This window comes from Numenius arquata, chromosome 26 (assembly GCF_964106895.1).
Source record: "Numenius arquata chromosome 26, bNumArq3.hap1.1, whole genome shotgun sequence".
NCBI lineage: Eukaryota > Metazoa > Chordata > Aves > Charadriiformes > Scolopacidae > Numenius > Numenius arquata.
In genome coordinates this window covers 991817-1011408 of record NC_133601.1, presented here as the reverse complement: position 1 = coordinate 1011408, position 19592 = coordinate 991817, and the positions used below count along the sequence as shown (strand labels likewise).

Here is a 19592-nt window from a genome sequence, read left to right as displayed (position 1 = left end):
CTGCAGCCCCCCCTGGGGCTCCCCGTCCCTGCCCTCATGTGATCCAAGATTTCGCTTTTCCCTTTATTCAAACAGCCCCTGCCTCTGTGTGCAGGAATCACAAGCTCGGGCTGCCCCGAGGCTGCTCCCGCCGCAGCAACAGAGGCTTTTCAAGAAAGTTTGGCTTCTGCCTTCCCTTGAATAGCGCGGCTTGTTCTCAGGAAGAAGCGGTCCCAACCGCCTTCCGCCCCTTCCCGGGCTCCAGCATCCTCCTCCCCACAGCCCGGCCGCTCACTCTGAGACCCCAGTTGCTCCCCAGTTGCCTTCACCTTGAGTGACTCGATGGGGCAACCCCGCTGTCCCTGGGGACCGCTGGCGCTGATCTGGGCCCAAAGGCTCAGGGGGACGCTAGACCGCAGGTCAGAGAAAAGAGCTTTGATTCGTACCCACTTCCTTAAATTTTCCATTAGGAGTACATCATCTCCAGTCTTTCACAAAATGTCTGAGCCACTCGGGGTGTTTTTTCGTTTGCTTTCCCAGGCCCGTTTGGTGGCTGATGTGTCCAAGGACCCATTGGCTCCTTTGGCAGAGAGACTCCCCGAGGTCAATCCCTGCCCATGGCCACAGGCTTAAATGTGACCGCTAAGGCCACCACGGCCACCCACCCTCAACGTGGGCTGTGGTGTGACTGTCCCTACCCACAGTAACTTCCCCAAGCCACCAAGAGCCGTGGTTGGAGCTGCTCCCACCTTGTCTTGGCAGATGGACGGTGCTGAGCACCCACAAACCGGGTGCTGAGCATCCCCCGGTACCAACGCAAACCAGCCTTGGCCACGGCCACACGCCACCACCAAAGCGCCCCTCTCGGCGGCCGTGACCTGGCAAAGCTCGGCTCCGGTGGGGGACCCCAGCCCCACGCCGGGCACCCCACGTCTGCCGGGGCCACGGGTGCCCCTCGCCGCAGCCGCCGGGGAGTAATTGGGTGCAGCAGCACATGCTGCGGGGCTGCTTTAATCCTGCTCCAGGTGGCTGCAATCCAGTGCAGGATTTACAGTGCCCTGACCCTGAGCTGTCAAGAAGGAACAGCCAGATTAATGGGGTGGGCGGGTTCGTGCAATAATCGTTTGTTTGATGTGACAAGCCTGATAGGCGTTGATTTACTTACAGACTGATAGGCTTTTAATTGAGCACCTCCGTCCCAGTCACATCAAAGGCAGAGGTTGACAAGGGGCCCCTTTTACCAAAAGCTCCCAGTGACTGACAGATCCTGGATGCTAATTCTCCTGGGGAGGGGGTTCCCTCTTTTTCTCTTCTTGTTTTTCTCTTGTTTTTTTTTTTTTTCTTTTTTTTCTCAGGATTGGGCAGGCCGGGCAGAGAAAGCCCCTGTTCTTGCAGGAGGGGGTGTCTCCCTGCCCCCTCCCCATCACACTTACCCAGAGCCCTCCGGCAAACCCAACCCTCCCCTGCACAGCCCAGCCAGGCTTTTGTCCTCCTCTACGAGGGGTTTTGGGGACCCCTGCCTGTCCCTGCTGCCAGGTGGCTGTTGGCCACGATGCTCAGGATGCCGCAGGCAGGAGGGCACCCGCTTCCCCGTGGCACTGTCCCCGGCACTGTCCCCATCACGGACGTGGTCCCTGGGGATGCCCTTCCTCCACGTGGGGCTGCCGGGTGCTCCCCCCCTGCCTGATTGCCCCCAAAACTCAGGTCCTGGGGCTCTGGGGTCGCTCTGGCTAATTCACCTCCCAAAGACGAGGAGAGACGTTGCCCTTTGGGTCGCTGGTGTGGTGCCACGCGGGTCTGGGGGTCAGGGTGCACCCATGGGCACCAGCATCGCACCTTACACCCCTCCCCAGAGCCAGCGGGACCCCAGCACCCTCTCCCCATCACAGCACAGCTCGGCGTGGACAAGAGCATCCCAGGATGGTCCCAGTGGTAAGTGAGTATCTACCATCACTCCTGTCCCACTCTGGGTGGGGGGCACACGCCCATCACCAAACCCACCCCTGGGTCCAGCTGGGCCAGAAAACGGACAAAAGATGGTTTAAATGGGCTGAAGAGGAGGTAGAGCCAATCCACAGCTGGGTTATCAGTGATTTTGTGCCTCACCTGGCAGATCTCTCCCTGCAGGGACTCACCCACCCAGAAAGAGATTTTTTTTTTGTGAATTAGCCCTGGACGGGCAAAGAAAGTCACCACGAGGCCAGTGCCTGGGCACACACGTGTGAGCGTGCACGCAGAGCACGTGTGCACCTGTGGGCCACCAAACGGGCCCGGAAAAGCGACGGAAAAAACCACCCCAAGTGGCTCAGACGTTTTGTGAAAGACTTATGGGAGATTATACTCTTAATGGGAAATTTAAGGAAGCGGGTATAAATCACAGCTCTTTTCTCTAACCTGTGGTGTAGCGTTCGCCTGAGCCTTTGGGCTGGATTAGCTCTGTATATTTATGTTTTAAAGTCTGATGTGTTTTTCAGTGTCTAAATATAAATTATTTTTACTGTATCAATGATTAAATATTTTTCTTTGAGATCATAGAGTCCAAAAAAATAAATGTTTCTGAAAAGGCATTCAAAAAATTTAAAAGAAGAAAAAAATCCCTCTGAGAACCCCTTTTGTCATTTGCAACCAATAAAAATGCCTATTGTTATGAAGGGCTCATAAATAATCTGATTTTGGCATGCTTTCATACCATACAGAAAATGAATAAATTAAACTTGATTTACAGCCTTTTTCATTTTTATTAGAGCCGCTCCAAACATTTTATGTAACGTACGTGCCAGATGAGCTACACCAAATGGTTTGAGGCTCTGGTCCTGATATTATAGAAATTAAGTTATTTTAATTTGCATAGTTTAATTAACTAATACTGGCAAAGAAAAAAAAGAAAAACAAAGGTAAAAGTGATTTTTTTTTTTTTTTGTGGGTGTCTGACGACTAAATGAACCCACCGAGACAGATCCCCCAAAAGCGCTTGAGCCGGTGCCAGCTGTGGGAAACGCCCGTGTCCCCCAGTGCTTTTGTGGGGGGCTGGTGCCGCGGGCAGTGCCCGGCCACCCCAAGGCCCCTTCCCACTGCTCCCATGGGGAGGGACACCCTCCCATGTCACAGACGGGGAAACTGAGGCACGTGAGCTCCGTACAGCTCCCTGCAGCGCTATGATGTGAAATAAGAATGACTTCTTGGGGAAAACACCCCAAAGTGTCCTTCTCGCAGCCCAGCCTTGTAAAGACCATCACTCTGCCCACACCGGCAGAAAGTTTAAACAGGTAAAAAAAGAGAAAAAAAAAAAAAAAAGGCCTTAAGTAAAGCCTCCGTGACCCGACGCCAGCCCCGCTGCCTGTTTTGATCCGCTGCCCGGCCCCGCGAGGAGGAGAGCGGAGCTTTGCTCCCCTCTGAGGCACTTTGATAAGTGTGGGATGTTCTCCTCCTCCCCCCCCCCCCCCCCCCCCCCGCTGCAATTTATCCCGGAGAATTTCACACCAGGAAACAGCTTCATTACATCAACAACAGGAAGACCCCACTGATTTGTCACACAGAAACCCAGCTGTTAGTCACACATCAAGGGAATAGGGGAGGGGGGAAGAAAAAAAAAAACAACCCCTCACCTTTTTTTTTTTTTGTTTTTTTTTTTTTTGCTTTAATGTTCACGCCGTTCTTTAATGTTAATGGCTCTGCAGAGGCAGGCGAGCTGCCCGGCTATTCAATAAGGAACCATCACCCAGTGAGTATCAGTTAATATCTAAGTGTCTTCCTGCTTTTCCTGCTACACGATTGCTTTGGAAAGAAAGATTAATTCCAACTTTAAGAAAGAAAACACTATTTTTATCATTGCCAGAAGTCTATATGGGTTTAAAAAAGAAAAAGCACTCGCTTGTCGTTTTACATCTTGCAATTTTGTCAGTTGTTTTAAAACATGTCTCCTGTAATAAATAAGATCATTTTTATGCACTTGTTCTGCAGCTAAAAGCGAGGCCCGAGCCGGCGCGGCGTTGGGAGAGGTGGGATGGGGAGAGGGGAGCGGGGCAGGGAAAACGCTGACTCCGGCACTTTGGCTTCCACCGAGGCGGCTGGAGGGGCCGTGGCTGCCGCTGCCTCATTCCCAGGGTGCCCGAGAGGAGAGGATTTACCCGTAAAACAGCAATATCCAGCAAGCACCGACCTGCAAATGAACACTCGGGCTTTTAAGGAGCGTCTTGGATGCTCATCCTGTGGCGACGGCCGGAGCTGGCGCCCCCCCCCGTCGCCCTTCCCACCTCCTGGGCTGGGACATTCGTGGCCCAGCAAACGTCCCCTCACTGTGCTCCCCGCATCCCGGGCAGCCCCTCCTTTGCCAGACAAGGAGCGTTTTCCCAATTTCCCTTAAAGCGCATCCAGCAGCAATGATGCTGGAAAGGCATTTATTAAGAGCAGAGCGCAGAGGGAGAGATGCTGGAAGAGTTACAGCGATTTAAATTCACGTCTTGGGGCTCGGGTGCCTCCCCCCCTTCTCCATCACCCCCTGCCCGCTCCGCTGGCACTCGGGGTGCCCACGGCCGCTGTCTGTCCGTGCCACCGTAGGGAAAACATGACACTAAGAGCAACCTCCCGCCTATCGGCAACACAAGAACACGCTGCAAAACTGGAGAGGATCTTTCCAGAGCAAAAATAGAGAATAAAAGCGCCGAGGGCTCGAGAACCTGTTCTCCACAGGTACGTTCCCGCACTGTTAGTCGCTGCCGAGGCAGGCGGGTAAAGGAATACACTTGACTCCCTGGGAGAAACACTTGCTTTTGATGCAGTGTGATATTTATGTATTTAATGCCGTGGTTTGTGTAACAACTGCCTCAGAAAGCAATTTCCTAGAAGTCAGGGCTGGTGTCCTATCCATCACGAAGGGCAGGCGTCCCGCTGCAGGCAGGGCTGGGACCGAGGGGGTTTCCAGCAGTCCCTGCACATCACTCAGTTCCTACTTGGCTGCTTTTTTTTTTTTTGTCTCAATTTTTAAAAATGCCTGGTGGGGCCTGTGTGCCTTCCTGTGGAAAGCACCTTTCTGCACCACCCAGAACCGGAGCGACGAGGTCGGGAAGGGGAGCGAGGGGCACCCCAGGATGTGTGTCACGCAAAAGCCCTGCCCCGGAGTCACCCTAAGATCTTAAACCTAAAGAAAAACGCAGTTCCCTTTTCCACGGCCATGCTTGGTGGGCTGTAAAAGCGTCTGAGTCCATCGGTGCTGTTAGGGCTCTGCGCTGGGAATACGTCCTCGGGAAAATAAAACCCGGCTCAGAGCAGCCCAGGTGGGGCAAGCCCTGATTGGGGAGCAAAACCATCATTAGTCATTTCTGAAAGCGCTTGTGGAGGCTTTTTGTCTTCTTTGGCTTTACTTCTATTCTAAATATTTTGCTTTTCACTCCGTGCCTGTGTTATTTTTATTTGGCAAGTGGTCTGGTTTGCTTTATTCGAATGCCCCTCGTGGCGGGCAGCCTCCGAGCAGGGGGTGACCTGTGGGGGGGGCAGAACCGGGCACGAACCGGGGCAGTTTGGTTTTCTCTCTCCCTCTGGTCGCTGTTCCCCGCAGCGAGAACAGGACCCACGCGGAGTTCAGGAGGAGGACTACAACGGGAGAGGGTGAGGGCACCGAGCAGCAGTCATCATTACCCGTGACGACCCTTCGATGAAGTTTAAAGCTGAATCCAGGGTTGGTCTCTGCTGCTCCAGCACCGGAGCAGGATGAGGCCTTCGGAAGGACCCCAGCTTTGGGGGGAGCCACAAACGCAGCCCTGGGGGTATCGCTGCTTTGTGCCCTCCCTCCGCGTCAGCATCCGCCGCCGCTCTTACGCACTTGTCCCACCTTATTTCATGTTATTTTCTTAGGGCCCTGTTGTTGTTGGCGTCCAACTGGAGTGACTTTGAGGAAAGATTTTTTTTTTTTTCCTATTTCCTCCATACTTGAATGGCTCCTTTGAAAGGCAGCGCCTCTCCGCTTACATCCCCGCTGCCCGGATTGAATCAATCTTGTGGTCAGCTTCGGGAGGGGGGAGAAGAAAAAAGGAAGAAAAAAGGCTCACAAAGAGGGAAAATTGACAGGTCCAAGCATCGGTGTGATTGATAGCGGTTGGAGAAGCGGGACTCGGCGTTGGGCTGCACCGGGGCGATGCCGGCACTCGCTGGGGAAATCCAGCAAAGCCTTATTTTTTTCCCAGGACCCGGAGCAGAGGGGCTTGGTGAGGGGTGGCCGTACGAACTTAATAACAGCAGTATTGTCGGAACACACAGCATCTGTCAGGAGTTAATACGATTAATGAGAGGCGTCTGCCCCTCTCCTCTCTCCCCTCTCCCTCTCTGGGTAGGAAGGAGGGACTGAGGTGGGTCCGTGCCGCGGAGCTGGCCGGAGCGGGCACCCAGCCCCAGGAAAGCTGGGTCCTGCCCCCCAGCCCCGGCTCCACAGCGAGCAATGGCTGAGCAACCTGCTGCGGGCACAGGATGGGCTTCAGCCAGAGGAACAGGAAGGAAAACACGAAAACGTCACACATCCAGAGTCACAAACCTGCTGGTGGCACATCACACCAGGCAGAGGGACGGGGGCACCGGGCTCTCGATGGGGCATTTTTTCTGGGTAATCTGCTTGATTTCAGCAGCGCAGGGATGACACCACCCCAGGGCACTAAGCCTCATCCCTTCCCTTTCGGTACCCGGCCCGGCAGAGGGGTGCGGGGTGAGGGGGGGGGGCATCCACCCAGCTCCTCGCCTTCCTCTCCCAAAGCCACCACCCAGCTCTTCTCCGGGCCAAGGGTCCTCAGCACCCACCCCAGCCCGGCCCCCACGACTTTCTCTCATGACCCCACATCCCCCCCTGCTTTTGGACATCTCTCCCTGAGCCCCAGTTCTCCCACCAACTCCCAGTCGAAGCCCCGGGGAGCCAGCGGAGCAGCTCCCCAACCCAGCAGGACCCCGCAGCCACCCGGGCATTGCTCCGGGTTGGATGCGACGAGGTGAAGCTCCAAGGTTTATCCGTGTGCCTGGGCTCCTCCTGGAAAGGTCTCGGTGGGACGGTGGTTTTCACCCCCCTCGGCTGTGGAGCCCCAGGAGTCTGTGAATGTAATTCAAAGGTGTCTGGAAAAGGTAACTAGAAATAGGAAGTTAATTGTCAGGAACCTTAATTAGTTATACAGCGCTCTGCACTGTCACTGGCAAATTTTTAAGACTCTGCAAACTAAAGAAAGTAGAAAACCCCTGAAAGAAAGGAGTATTGTACGGAGGGGTTGGGATCTCCCTGGTGCCCTGGACACCTCCCTGATGGCCCCGCGTTTGCTGATGGTGTGAAACGAGCGGTGACTGGTCACTGCCCCGAGAACACAAAATGCTGCGATACCAACCGCTGCTGCTCTTCTAATAGTTTAAAATCTGGTGACTGCAATTACAGAATCACAGAGTCGCCTAGGTTGGAAGGGACCTTTAAGATCATCTAGTCCAACCTTAAAAAAAAAACAAAAAACAAACAAACACCATCACTAAACCATGTCCCCCAGCACCATGTCAATCCGTCTTTTGAACACCTCCAGGGGTGGTGCCTCAACCCCTTCCCTGGGCAGCCCATTCCAAGGCTTGATAACCCTTTCTGTGAAGAAATTTTTCCTAATATCCAATCTGAACCTCCCCTGGAGCAACTTGAGTCCGTTTCCTCTTGTCCCATCGCCTGTTCCTTGGCAGAAGAGACCGACCCCCCCCTGGCTACACCCTCCTTTCAGGGAGTTGGAGAGAGCGAGAGGGTCTCCCCTCAGCCTCCTTTTCTCCAGGCTGAACACCCCCAGCTCCCTCAGCCGCTCCTCATGGGACTTGTGCTCCAGACCCCTCACCAGCTCCGCTGCCCTTCTCTGGACCCGCTCCAGCCCCTCAATGTCTTTTTTGTGGTGAGGGGCCCAAAACTGGGCACAGCCCTCGAGGTGGGGCCTCCCCAGTGCCCAGTCCAGGGGGTATTCTTGCAAAATAAAGAAGTGTGTGTCTAACCCGTGTTGGCCCTTCAGGTTTGGGTGACACTCCTGTCCCACCAGGGCCGCCTCAGTTTGCACGTGGGCTGAGACGTGGAGCTGCCTCTGCAGGGACATGGGGGCCTCGCTCTGCCCCACAAGGGTGTGCACCCCTGGGCAGGGTGCTGCAGCCCCCCCCCCCCCTTCTGTGGCACTGGGACAGGACGCTGGGTGCAGGGGCCAGGCTGGGCGAGGGGCACCGGGCGCAGGTTTGGGTGCAGGAGCCATTGCCGAAGGGCACTGAGCCGTGCAGGGCTGTGCCAGGCTGATCTTATCGAAGCCATGCCGTGCCAGCAGTGCCATGCCATGGTGTGCCAGCTGAGCCGTGCCATGCCATGATAAGCCATGACGGGTGTGCTGTGCCACCTGAGCCATGCCGTGCCACTCTAAGCTATGCCAGCAGTGCCATGCCAAGGCATGCTAGCAGCTCCGTGCCATGCCATGCCAGCCGAACTGTGCCACGCCATGCTGTGTGAGCTGAGCTGTGCCAAGTTGCACCAGCAGTGCCACATCATGCCAGCCGAGTTATGTCATGCCATGCCATGCCATGCCAGCCGAGCTGTGCCATGTCATGCCAAGTTGTGGTAGCCATGCCACATCACGCCAGCAGAGCTGTGCCATACCATGCTCTGCCAGCCAAGCCATGCCATGCTGTGCCACTGTGCCATGCCAGCTGAGCCGTGCCATGCCAGCCATGCCATGCCATCCAAGCTCTGCCATGCCATGCCAGCTGAGCCGTGCCATGCTCTGCCAAACATGCCATGCCAGCTGAGATGTGCCATGCCATGCCATGCCATGCCAGCTGAGCTGTGCCATGCCATGCTCTGGCAGCCATGCCAGCTGAGCCATGCCATGCTATGCTATGCCATGCCGTGCCAGCCGAGCTGTGCCACACCATGCCATGCCAGCTGAGTTGTGCCGTGCCATGCTGTGCCATGCCATGCCAGATGAGCTGTGCCATGCCACGCCGTGCCAGCCGAGCTGTGCCATGCCACACCGTGCCAGCTTTGTGCCATGCCATGCCACGCCGTGCCATGCCGTGCCAGCCGAGCTGTGCCACGCCACGCCATGCCACCCGAGCCATGCCTTCCCAGCCGCTCCGTGCCGCTCGGCTCCGTGCCGTGAGCGGCTCTCCCCCACGCGGCGGCGGCGCGGGGCGGCGGCGGCGGCTCGCCCCCCCCACCGGCGGCTCTCCCCGCCCCGGGGGCCCGGCCGGGCGCGGATTGGTGCGCGGCGCCGGCCCCCTCGGAGCGCGGCCGCCATCGGGGCTATTTGACGTGTCGGTGGGGCCGGGGAAGGGTTTCGTCTCGCCGGGGCCGCCGCCGCCGCCGCTCCGCCGCCCGCCCGGCCCGGCCCGGCCCCGCGGAGCCCGGCGCTCCCCCCCCCCCCCCTTCCCCCCCTCCCTCCCCGCCCCAAATGAGCGGAGCCCCCGGCGGGCCCCGGCCGAGGACCCCGCCGAGCCGCGGAGCCGCGGGCGCCCCGTCGCCCCGGCCGCCCCCCGCCGACCCGCTGCGCCAGGCCAGCCGGCTGCCCATCCGCGTCCTGAAGATGCTCAGCGCCCACGGCGGCCACCTCCTGCACCCCGAGTACCTCCAGCCGCTCTCCTCCACGCCCGTCAGCCCCATCGAGGTCAGTGCCCGCCGCCCCCGCCCGCTCCCCCGGGGTCCGCTCGGGGCTCCCCGGCTCCTCCCGGCCGGGCTCATCCCGCTCCGGGGCTGCCGGCTCCCCCCGGAGCCGCTCCTTCCCTCCCTTCCCCGCTGCCGCCCGGCTCCCCCGACTCCGGCCCTTCTCCCCGGCCGGGCTCATCCCGGTGCGCCGCTCCCGGCTCCTCCCGGCCGGGCTCATCCCGGTGCGCCGCTCCCGGCTCCTCCCGGCCGGGCTCATCCCGGTGCGCCGCTCCCGGCTCCTCCCGGCCGGGCTCATCCCGGTGCGCCGCTCCCGGCTCCTCCCGGCCGGGCTCATCCCGGTGCGCCGCTCCCGGCTCCTCCCGGCCGGGCTCATCCCGGTGCGCCGCTCCCGGCTCCTCCCGGCCGGGGCTGCCGGCTCCCCCCGGAGCCGCTCCTTCTCTCCCTCCCCCGCTGCAGCCCGGCTCCCCCCCCCCCCCCACCCCGGTCCTTCTCCCCGGCCGGGCGCGTCCCCCCCATCCCCCGCGCCCTGGCTCGGCGCCGGGCCCTGCCCCGCTGGACTCGGGGTTTTGGGGGTGGGATGGGGTGAAGGAGGAGGCGGGGGGGGGGGGGGGAGGCCGGGCCGGGGGCGCCGTCGGGGTCCCCCCCTGACCGGCTCCGCTCCGCCCGCAGCTGGACGCCAAGAAGAGCCCGCTGGCGCTGCTGGCCCAGACCTGCTCGCAGATCGGCAAGCCCGACCCGCCGCCCTCCTCCAAGCTGAACGCCGTGGCCTCCGCCGGGCTACCCGCCGCCGAGAAGGAGCCCGCCGCCCGCCCCGCCGCCCTGAAGCCACCGGGCAGCGGGGACGCGCCGCCCGAGGATAAGTCCAGCTTCAAGCCCTACTCGAAGGGCGGTGGGGAGCCACGCAAAGAGGGCGGCGCGGACAAGGCCGGCTTTCGGGTGCCCAGCGCCGCTTGCCCACCGTTCCCCCCGCACGCCGCCGCCTCGCCCGGTGGCTCCCGCGGCGCCTCGCCCCAGCACGCCGACCCCAAGGGTGTCGAGGAGAAGAAGGAGCCCGAATCGGGCAAGCCCAGCCCCGAGGGGACGGGCGGGGGGCTGGGGCGCGCGGCGGCGGAGCCCGGGGCGCATGGTGAGCCCCCCTCGGGGCGCAAGTCGGAGCCCCCCGCCTTGCCTCCCGCCGCCGGCCATGTGGCCCCCGTCTCGCCCTACAAGCCGGGCCACTCCGTCTTCCCCCTGCCGCCCTCCAGCATCGGCTACCACGGCTCCATCGTCGGCGCCTACGCCGGCTACCCGTCCCAGTTCGTGCCCGGGCTGGACCCCACCAAGCCGGGCCTGGTGGGCAGCCAGCTGCCGGGGGCGCTGGGGCTGCCGGGCAAGCCGCCCAGCTCCAGCCCGCTCACGGGGGCCTCGCCGCCCTCCTTCATGCAGGGATTATGCCGGGACCCCTATTGCCTGAGCTACCACAGCGCCTCGCACCTGGGCTCCAGCAACTGCTCCAGCTGCGTGCACGACCCCGGCAGCCTGAAGAGCGGATACCCCTTGGTGTACCCCACGCACCCCCTGCACTCGGTGCACACCACGCTCTCCTCCAGCGGCACCCCCAGCCTGCCCGGCCACCCCCTCTACACCTACGGCTTCATGCTGCAGAACGACCCCCTGCCCCACATATGCAACTGGGTGTCTGCCAGCGGACCCTGCGACAAGAGGTTTGCCACCTCGGAGGAGCTGCTCACCCACCTACGGACCCACACGGCCTTGCCGGGGGCGGAAAAACTCTTGGCGGGTTACCCTACCTCCGGGCTGGGCTCCGCAGCCTCCTGCCACCTCCACCTCCCGCCCGCCGCCCCCGGGAGCCCCAACACCTTACCGGCCTCCCTCTCCTTGAGGAGCCCACACACTTTGGGACTAAACAGGTACCACCCCTACGGCAAGAGCCACTTGCCCACGGCCGGCGCCCTGCCCGTGCCCTCCTTGCCGGCCGCCGGACCTTACTACTCCCCGTACGCGCTCTACGGCCAAAGACTAACTTCAGCTTCTGCCCTGGGATATCAGTAACTACGGCAGCCCCTTCCCCGGCTCCAGCCTCCTCCTCGCCCCGGCCCCCCCGCTCCCTCCTCGGACTGTGTATTTATTTACTGTATGTTAGCTTAAAGCTGGGAATATAAGTGCATTAATACACCAATGAATCAATGGTATGCAAAAAGTCTGTGTCCAAAAAACAAAACAAAAAAAAAAAAAAAAGGGGAAAAAAAAAGAAAAAAATTTTCTTTTTTACTTTGCAGGTGTGGGGCTTTTATTTTTTCCTTCTGTTTCTTTTGAATTTTTTTTTTTCCTCCCCCTTCTTAATTTCCCCCCCGAGAAATTCTTGCATGACTCCTGACACACAAGGAAAAAAAAAAAAAAAAGAAAGTAATTTTCCTCCTCCCCCTCCGTGTTAGTCATTCTGGGATTCTGTTCCTCTTCATTTGTAAAGTTAACAGATGTAATTTTTTTTTTTTTTTAAATTTTTTTTTTTAATTTTTTTTTTCTAAATTTTTTTTTTTTTTCAATGTGTTTGGGGCCGGGGGCGGGCGAAGGCCTGGCCGTGCACGACCCCCCCGTCCCACGCCGCGGCTCGTCCTCCGCGACCGCCGCTCCCCGCCGTGGGACGCAGGACCCCGTGTGTGCGTGTGTGTGTGTGTCCCGGGGGGGGGACACCGAAGAGCGGCGGCTCCAGCGGGCAGGACCGGAGCAGCGGGAGGGCGGCGAGCGTGGCGGGTGGATGAGCTCCGGCTTGGTAAGTCTTATTTTGTTAATAAATGACTCTTGGTTATATTCACCCTGTGGTGTCTTCTCTCCTCCCCGGGGCCGGGGGGGCTCCGTGTCGGGGGGGCGGGGGGGGCCTCTCTGCTGGTGCCGGGGGGATGCTCCGTGTCGGGGCCGGGACCTCCGTGCGGTGTTGGGGGGGCTCCGTGCCAGTGATGGGGGGGCTCTGTGCCTGGAGCTCCGTGCCCGTGTTGGGGGGGCTGTGTCTGTGGCTGGGGGCTCCGTTCCTGGGCTGGGGGGGTTCCGTGCCGGGGCCGGGACCTCAGTGCCGGTGTTGGGGGGCTCCGTGTCGGGCCTTGGGGCTCCGTGCCGGTGCTGGGGGGGTTCTGTGTCTGTTGGGGGGCTCCGTGCCGGGGCCGGGAGCTCGGTGCCGGTGTTGGGGGTCTCCGTCCTGGTGTCGGGGGAGCTCTGTGTCTGTGGCTGGGGGCTCCGTTCCTGGGTTAGGGGTGCTCGGTGCCGGTATCGGGGGGGTCTCCGTGCCGGGGCGGGGAGCTCGGTGCCGGTATCGGGGGGGTCTCCGTGCCGGGGCGGGGAGCTCGGTGCCGGTGTTGGGGGGCTCCGTGCCGGCGCCGCGGGCTCCCAGCACCATCTAGTGGCGGCGACGGCGGCGGCCGGTCCCGGTGCCCCGCGGGACCCGATGGCGGCCCTTCCGCATCCCCGGGCATCGCTGCCCGCCCCCGGCCGGCTGGCGGCTGCGGGGAAAGGGCGGGGGGGGGGGGGCTCGGAGAAAAAAGGGGCGTCCGGAGCCTCCTGGGTCCCTTCTCCCTCGCGTGTGCGTTTCCCCGGGAGGAAGGCGCCGGTGTTGTCGTGCGTGGCGGCGGAGGGAAGGTTCGAGAAAGCGTTTGAGCTGAAATCGATGCGAAGAGCCCCGGTCCCCCCCCCCAACACCCCCACTCCGAGAGGCGGATGGCAATCCCTCTGGGAGCTGCAGCCGCCGCAGGAATGGAGTTTTAGGGAGGGAATTGCAATATAATGGGGGTCCTGGACCCGCTCCCGCGCAGGGGGTGTGTGGGCAACCGGGAGCTGGCGCAGAGTCCTGTGTGTGTCCCCCCCCCATTTAATCTTAGTGCTGTCTGTGCCAGGAGTGCGTGGCGGGGGTGTGTGTGTGTGATAAATGGCTCTGAACTGGGGCTCGCTCCCATCCCTCCCGGCAGGGATGGCCGGCTGCCCTGCCGTGCCTGCCTCCGCCACGCACCCACCCTCCCCAGGGTGCTGGGGGGGCCCTGCCGCTGCCCCCCGGCCCACCCCGTGCCCCAAGGAAGGGGCTGTTATTCCAGCAGCACCCCAGCCTTCGCAGTGGGACCCCCGGCCGTTCCCCCGCTCCCCCTCGAAATCCCACATGCTCCTATTGCCCCACATCACTTCTGATTTTTTTTCTGCCGTTGAGTGCTTTACTCCTGTTGCATTTTGGGTGAGTCACGCAATTAATCCCAGTTAATTGCCTTCTCTGTGTTGCCTTATGCCCTGTGTTTAAATTCCTTTGTGTCCTTTGAGCTGAAAAATAATGCGCTTAGAACAGGGACTTGTTTTGCCAATGGGATTTTTATTTTTCTGCCCGTTCCTGCGAGCGTGGCCGTGGGCGTGCGGCCGGCGGGGAGGGCCCTGGCCGGGGGCTCCTGCTGGAAACGGGAGAGGCTGGTGGTGCTGGGGGCTCGGCTGGCAGAGGGGTGGGCAGCACCGTCCCCGAGCTCCCCAAGGCTGTGGGGAGGCAGGTTTTGCGGGTCCGTGGCTACCCCTGCTGTGAAGGTGGCTAGTGCCTGGTTCTGCCCATGATGGCTCCGCTCCTTTGGGGCGGGATGTTTGCAGGATGAAGGTCTGGGATGTGCAGGAGCGGGTTCGGAGCAGAGGGGCTTTGCTGTGGCCATGGGCTCTGCCTGGTGGCCAGCGGCAGGACAGGGATGCTGGGCCCTGGCTCCCGTCACCGTGCCGATGTCTCCGGTCCCTGTGTCCCCTCTGGCTCTGGGCGTTGCAGCCAACATTCCCCATGGAGCAGGGCATCGTGGTGGGCAGAGCAGTGGTGGGGCAGCTCCTCTGCTGCCATCCCCTCTGCTGTGGGGCTACCCGGTGGCGTTCGAAGGCATTCCGGGCATTCCGAGCATCGCTGCTCCCTGGGTGTGGTCCCCGCTCCCACCGGTGATGCTGCTCGGTGTCGGCCTCACTCAGGCGTCACCGGTCCCCGGCGTAAATCACGGCTCCTCAGCTGCAGCTCCGAAACGCCGCCGTGCCTGTCGCAGGTCCCTGCCGTGGCATTTTGTTCCCCCGTGCTTCTCCCCGGCCGTAGCCAGGCGCTGCCGCTGGCGAGCCTCGTGCTGTGGGGCGAGAGGGCGATGCCGTGATGCCCGTGGACCACAGGAGGCTCGATAGCCTGGCACAGCCCACGCTGGCTCTCGGGGCTGCCGGGGCCACGCCAGCCGGCAAGTAGCCACCATGGGCCAGCACAGCCCAGCACCCCATGGAGCCCGGGGTCTCCCAGAGCGGGGAACGCTGCCGGGTGCACCCTCCTTTTGCGATGAGGATCCGTCGCCTCTCTCCCCCTAAACCCCGCCTCACACCAGGATGCTCCCAGCTCCCAAACGGAGCCCGGGCGCCGTCCCTGCGCCGACGGTGGGAGCTGGGCACTGCTCGGATACATCCTGCTGCACAGAAGGTTCTCCCAGGAATGTTTTCCCCCTCCCTAAAGACTGCAGCAGTGGGGCCAGGCTGTGGAAACGCTGGAAGCATCGTGTGATCGCAGTCGACACTCGGGGGCTTTATCTGCTGGGGAATGATTGTGTTGCCAATATATTAAATAACTCCCTCTCTAATGTATGCCCAGGTTACTGCAGAATTCATTTTATAATAAGAGCACTGGGATGCACTTTATTAATCATTCTGTCTAACAACCTGCACTCCACAGTTTCGGTTTGATTTGATTCAATCCTGTCTTTCTGCAAAATATATGGCTGAGTGGGTCGGATAATGTATGGCTTAATTTAGAGTTGTATGGGTTTGAATTACCATTTTCATAATGTGCTGTGCGTTAATGTGTTGCATCATTTATACAGAAAAATGTGCGAGGTTTCAAACCTCTCCGGGAGGCAAAAGTCACCTAAAGGGAACGCGGAGCCACAGAAAAAAAGGCCCTTTCAAACCCGGCTGGGGGTGGCGGGGAGGGGGTTTGGGGTTGGGATAACAGGGGGTGGGTGTTGGACACGGGGACGGGGGGTGCGAGGCCGCACGGGTGGCACATCAGCAACTTCTCCTGCTCGCCCCGAGGTGCCGGGGACCTCCAGCGCTTGACTCGCCGGTGACCCCGGTGCCGGCGCTCGCCGCAATCGCGCCCGCCGTCACTCACCCCGCGCCGCGAGGAAAAAAAGCTCTGATTATCCAAATACAGTCATTAAAGGGGAAATGTGTTTTTAGGACTGTCAGGGTGATTAATGAGGGTTAGCAATCCTTGCAAATGCACTTGTTTAGTCTAACTGGCAGCTTCTATTTTCCCATTGATTTATGGTGGCGGTTGCCGGGGCCGCGGTGCGTGTGGATGGAGCCGGGACGCGCCGGGGCTGTGCTCGGTGTCACCGGGCTGCCCGGTGCCGCGGCGGAGGGGCCCGGCCAGCGGCACGGCACGCTTGGCTGTGCCGGGGCCGGCGGAGGCAGCCGAACAAAGGCAACATTATACCTTGTGCTGGGGAAGGAGCGACTTGGACGCACACGCAGAACGGCTCCGCCACGCTGCGTGCCTTATAAATATCCCCGTTTGTCAAGCCCGAAGCCCATCCGACCACAAATGCTCTGTCCACCCAATAAAGACGTGAAGGAAAGAGCGAGGCCGTTTTTTTTTTTTTTTTCCTGTTGTTTTTTTTCCTTCCTCTCCCGCATGCAAATCCCCCGTGTCTTTTAGGTGATGCAGAGGTGTCTGCCCGCAGAGGCACAAGGCGTTTCAGAGACCAGAGCGGGGCACAGAGTCTTCGAGGGCTGGTGGGCGCCCGCCAGGAGGGGGTTAGGTCGGGATGCAGAGGCAAGGGCCGGAGCAGAAGCCGTGGTGGGTGGATGAGAAGTTTCTCAGCTGCATAAAGCAGCTTTTCTTTCTGCCTGAGCCCTGGTGGAAGCCCTGGAGAATACGGGCTCTGTGTTTGTCCTGGGGAGCCGGAGTGGTGTGGACATCTCCTGTCCCCCCCGCCAGCATCCCCGTGCCCAGCCCAGGGGTCAGGGCTTTGCTTTGGGGGATGCTTCGCGCTGTGTGTGTGGAGGACGGACCCGGAGGGACAGACCCGTGCTCGGGGACAGCCCCGGCAGCCAACGCCGCTGGCAGCAGAGCTCCCGCTGCCCGGGACTGGGTGCTGGAGCCAGGAAGGAGCAGCCACGGCGATGACGGGGAGCGGATGGGGCAGCCTGAGGACACCGGGGTGCAAAGCTGCTCCCCGGGTTTGCATCCCTGAGCGTGGCCCCGTGCCAGAGCCCGGTGCTGCCCTGGGCTGTGATTTGCCTCCGGCCAGTCTGAGCCATGGGCCAGCACAAACGAGGAGAGGCCTCGGAGGAAGCGAGTGGAGAAGAGCAAAGACATCGAGGTGCTCAGGGAGCCCCCCAAGCCAGAAGAACGTGGGCAAGTGCCCGGGATGCTGCAGCGACCAGGAGTGCTGCGGGTGAGAGAGGGCTTTCACAGGCTTTGAAGCCACTGCTGTCCCCTCCCGGCCATACATCAGTGTGTGGTGCGGATCCTGCCAGCGGCACCGGCATCAGCATGCAGCAGCGATGCATCCACATCTCCCCCACTGCACCAGGACCACCAGTTACCCCATGGGACGTGCCCAGCGTGACCCACGGCCGTGGCTCCCTGCTTCTCCTGCAATCTCTGCTCCCCAGCGCTGGAGCCGGCCGACCCACGCCAGCTCAGCGTGGAGATCCGGCATGGGACCACGGGACACCCCAGTCACAGAATCACGGAATTGTCAGAGTTGGAAGGGACCTCTAGAAATCATCCAGTCCAACCCCCCTGCCAAAGCAGGGTTGCCCAGAGCACATCACTCAGGACTGCATCCAGGTGGGGCTTGAAGATCTCCAGAGAAGGGGACTCCATGACCTCCCTGGGCAGCCTGTTCCAGGGCTCTGGCACCCTCACCGGAAAGAAGTTCTTCCTCATATTTGAATGGAACTTCCCGTGTTCCAGCTTGTGCCTGTTGCCCCTCGTCCTGTCGCTGGGAACCACTGAAAAGAGTCTGGCTCCATCCTCCTTCAACCCACCCTTTAGATACTTGTAAGCATTAATAAGGTCTCCCCTCAGCCTTCTCTTCTCCAGGCTAAAGAGCCCCAGCTCTCTCAGCCTTTCCTCATCAGGGAGACGCTCCAATCCCTCAATCATCTTTGTTGCCCTTCGCTGGACTCTCTCCAGTAGTTCCCTGTCTCTCTCGAACTGGGGAGCCCAGAACTGGACGCAGTATTCCAGTTGTGGCCTCCCCAGTGCAGAGTAGAGGGGGAGAACGACCTCCCTCCACCTACTGGCCACACTCTTCCCTACGCAGCCCAGGATCCCATTGGCCCTCTTGGCGACAAGGGCACATTGCTGGCTCATGGAAAGTTTGCTATCCACCAGGACGCCCAGATCCTTTTCCTCAGAAGTGCTTTCCAGAAGATCCACCCCTAACCTATATTGGTGCCTGGGGTTCTTCCTCCCCAGGTGCAGGACCCTACACTTGCCCTTGTTGAGCCTCACGAGGTTCTTCTCTGCCCAGCTCTCCAGCCTGTCCAGGTCACGCCGGATGGCAGCACATGCTGGATGGTCCTCAGGCTGAGCCCCAAACCAGCCCTTTCCCGCCGAGCGCAGCCCCCACCGGCGCAGATTTACACCGGCGCGCGTGTAAGTGATACTGTTCATTACTGTGATGCATGGTTAATAGTTATCTCTCTGTTTATTATCGTGATGAATAACTGAAGAGCCGTAATTCTGTACACACAAATGTTTCAGCTAAACGCTCGCTGGAGAACGCCGGGGGAGACGCTGGGCTGACAGCTCGGTTTACAGAGTGTATTCCTGTAGCTCATTTCACAATAACAAACAGATTTTCACAGACCATAATGTTTTCTAACACGGTGTTTATGGAAACCTCCCGGAGCAGCTTCACCCTGACTTCATCCCACCTTCCAGCGGGACGGGGCGATGTGACCTCAGCCGGGACGGACCCCCACGGGAGGTGCCTTTGCCAGAAGAGATGGAGGGACGATGCTGAGCAGGGCTGGGTGCCACACTCGACGCTGCCCAGGGTGCCACCCGACCTCCGCCAACCCCTCGTGGTCCCAAACGGCGCGGATTGTCCTTCCCGGCCTGGAAAAACCCGGAGGCAGCCGAGGAACATGCAGCATCCCAGGCAGCTTTGGGGGGCTTTATAACTACCTCTAAGCCCAGCCAGCAGACCCCCCCACTGGAGCAGAGGACTGAAATGACCTTTTTTTTGTCCCCCACACCGGTGCCCACCATGGCAGCTCATCGTCTCCACCAGACCCCAGTGCCTCACTGGGTGGGGGAGATGTTGCTGCCCCAAAGGAGAAGGGACCGGTGGGAGCCTGGGGGGACCGGTGCCGCCTCTCCACGAGCAGCTCCCACAGGAGGAGTGGTTGGAGGGTCTCGGAGAGTGGAGGACGGAGCAGAGGGGGGGACTGAAGCGTTTGAAGATGTGCTGGATCTGTCTTGCTGAGCCCTCGCCGCCTTCTCTGGGCTGGGAAGGAGGAGAGGGGAGACTGAAGCACCCAAAAAGATTTGCTGTGTTTTCTCTCCTGGCCTGTTTGCTGGCTACCAGAGACCCGGACGATGCTGTGCTCCTCTCCCGCTTTCCCCCTGAGCTCCACGTGGTGCCAGGAGCCCTTTTCCACCGCCAGCGCTCAGGGAGCAATGGGTCCTTTCACCGTCCTAGCTCGGGACCAGCATCCACACGAGGATGGGGCTGCCCATCTCCCCCTCGGTGGCGAGGCCGGGAGCCCCTGTAGAAGTGACTAGTTGTTTCTGCTGGAGCGATGGTTTCCTTTGTGGGGTTTCCTTCCAGTTCCCTCCACAGGCTCGGTGACGTCCGTGGGGCCGGAGAGGGACGGCGGCCAGGTCCTCCCTTGGAGGTGGGAAGAGCCGTGTTCTGTGGAAAATGTCTCTGAGATGAAGCAAAGCAGGAGCCGGGGTGACGGGGAGCCGCTGGTTTGTCACGGGCACGGAGCA

The 19592-nt window shown here is 60.5% G+C and overlaps 1 protein-coding gene across 1 annotated transcript; it reads left to right on the top strand.

Moving 5' to 3' along the window:
- Nucleotides 1-9398: 9398 nt before the first annotated feature.
- Nucleotides 9399-11662, top strand: ZNF703 (zinc finger protein 703). The gene is made up of 2 exons (XM_074164252.1): nucleotides 9399-9611; nucleotides 10280-11662. The coding sequence occupies exons 1-2, from the start codon at nucleotides 9399-9401 to the stop codon at nucleotides 11660-11662; spliced, it is 1596 nt and encodes a 531-aa protein (XP_074020353.1).
- Nucleotides 11663-19592: the final 7930 nt, after the last annotated feature.

What these genes read in the sequence shown, in the direction of transcription:
- ZNF703 (XM_074164252.1), top strand. Translation starts at nt 9,399, where the DNA reads ATGAGCGGAGCCCCCGGCGGGCCCCGGCCGAGGACCCCGCCGAGCCGC. An exon ending in CGCCCGTCAGCCCCATCGAG is followed by an intron (nt 9,612 to 10,279) that starts GTCAGTGCCCGC and finishes CTCCGCCCGCAG; the next exon opens with CTGGACGCCAAGAAGAGCCC.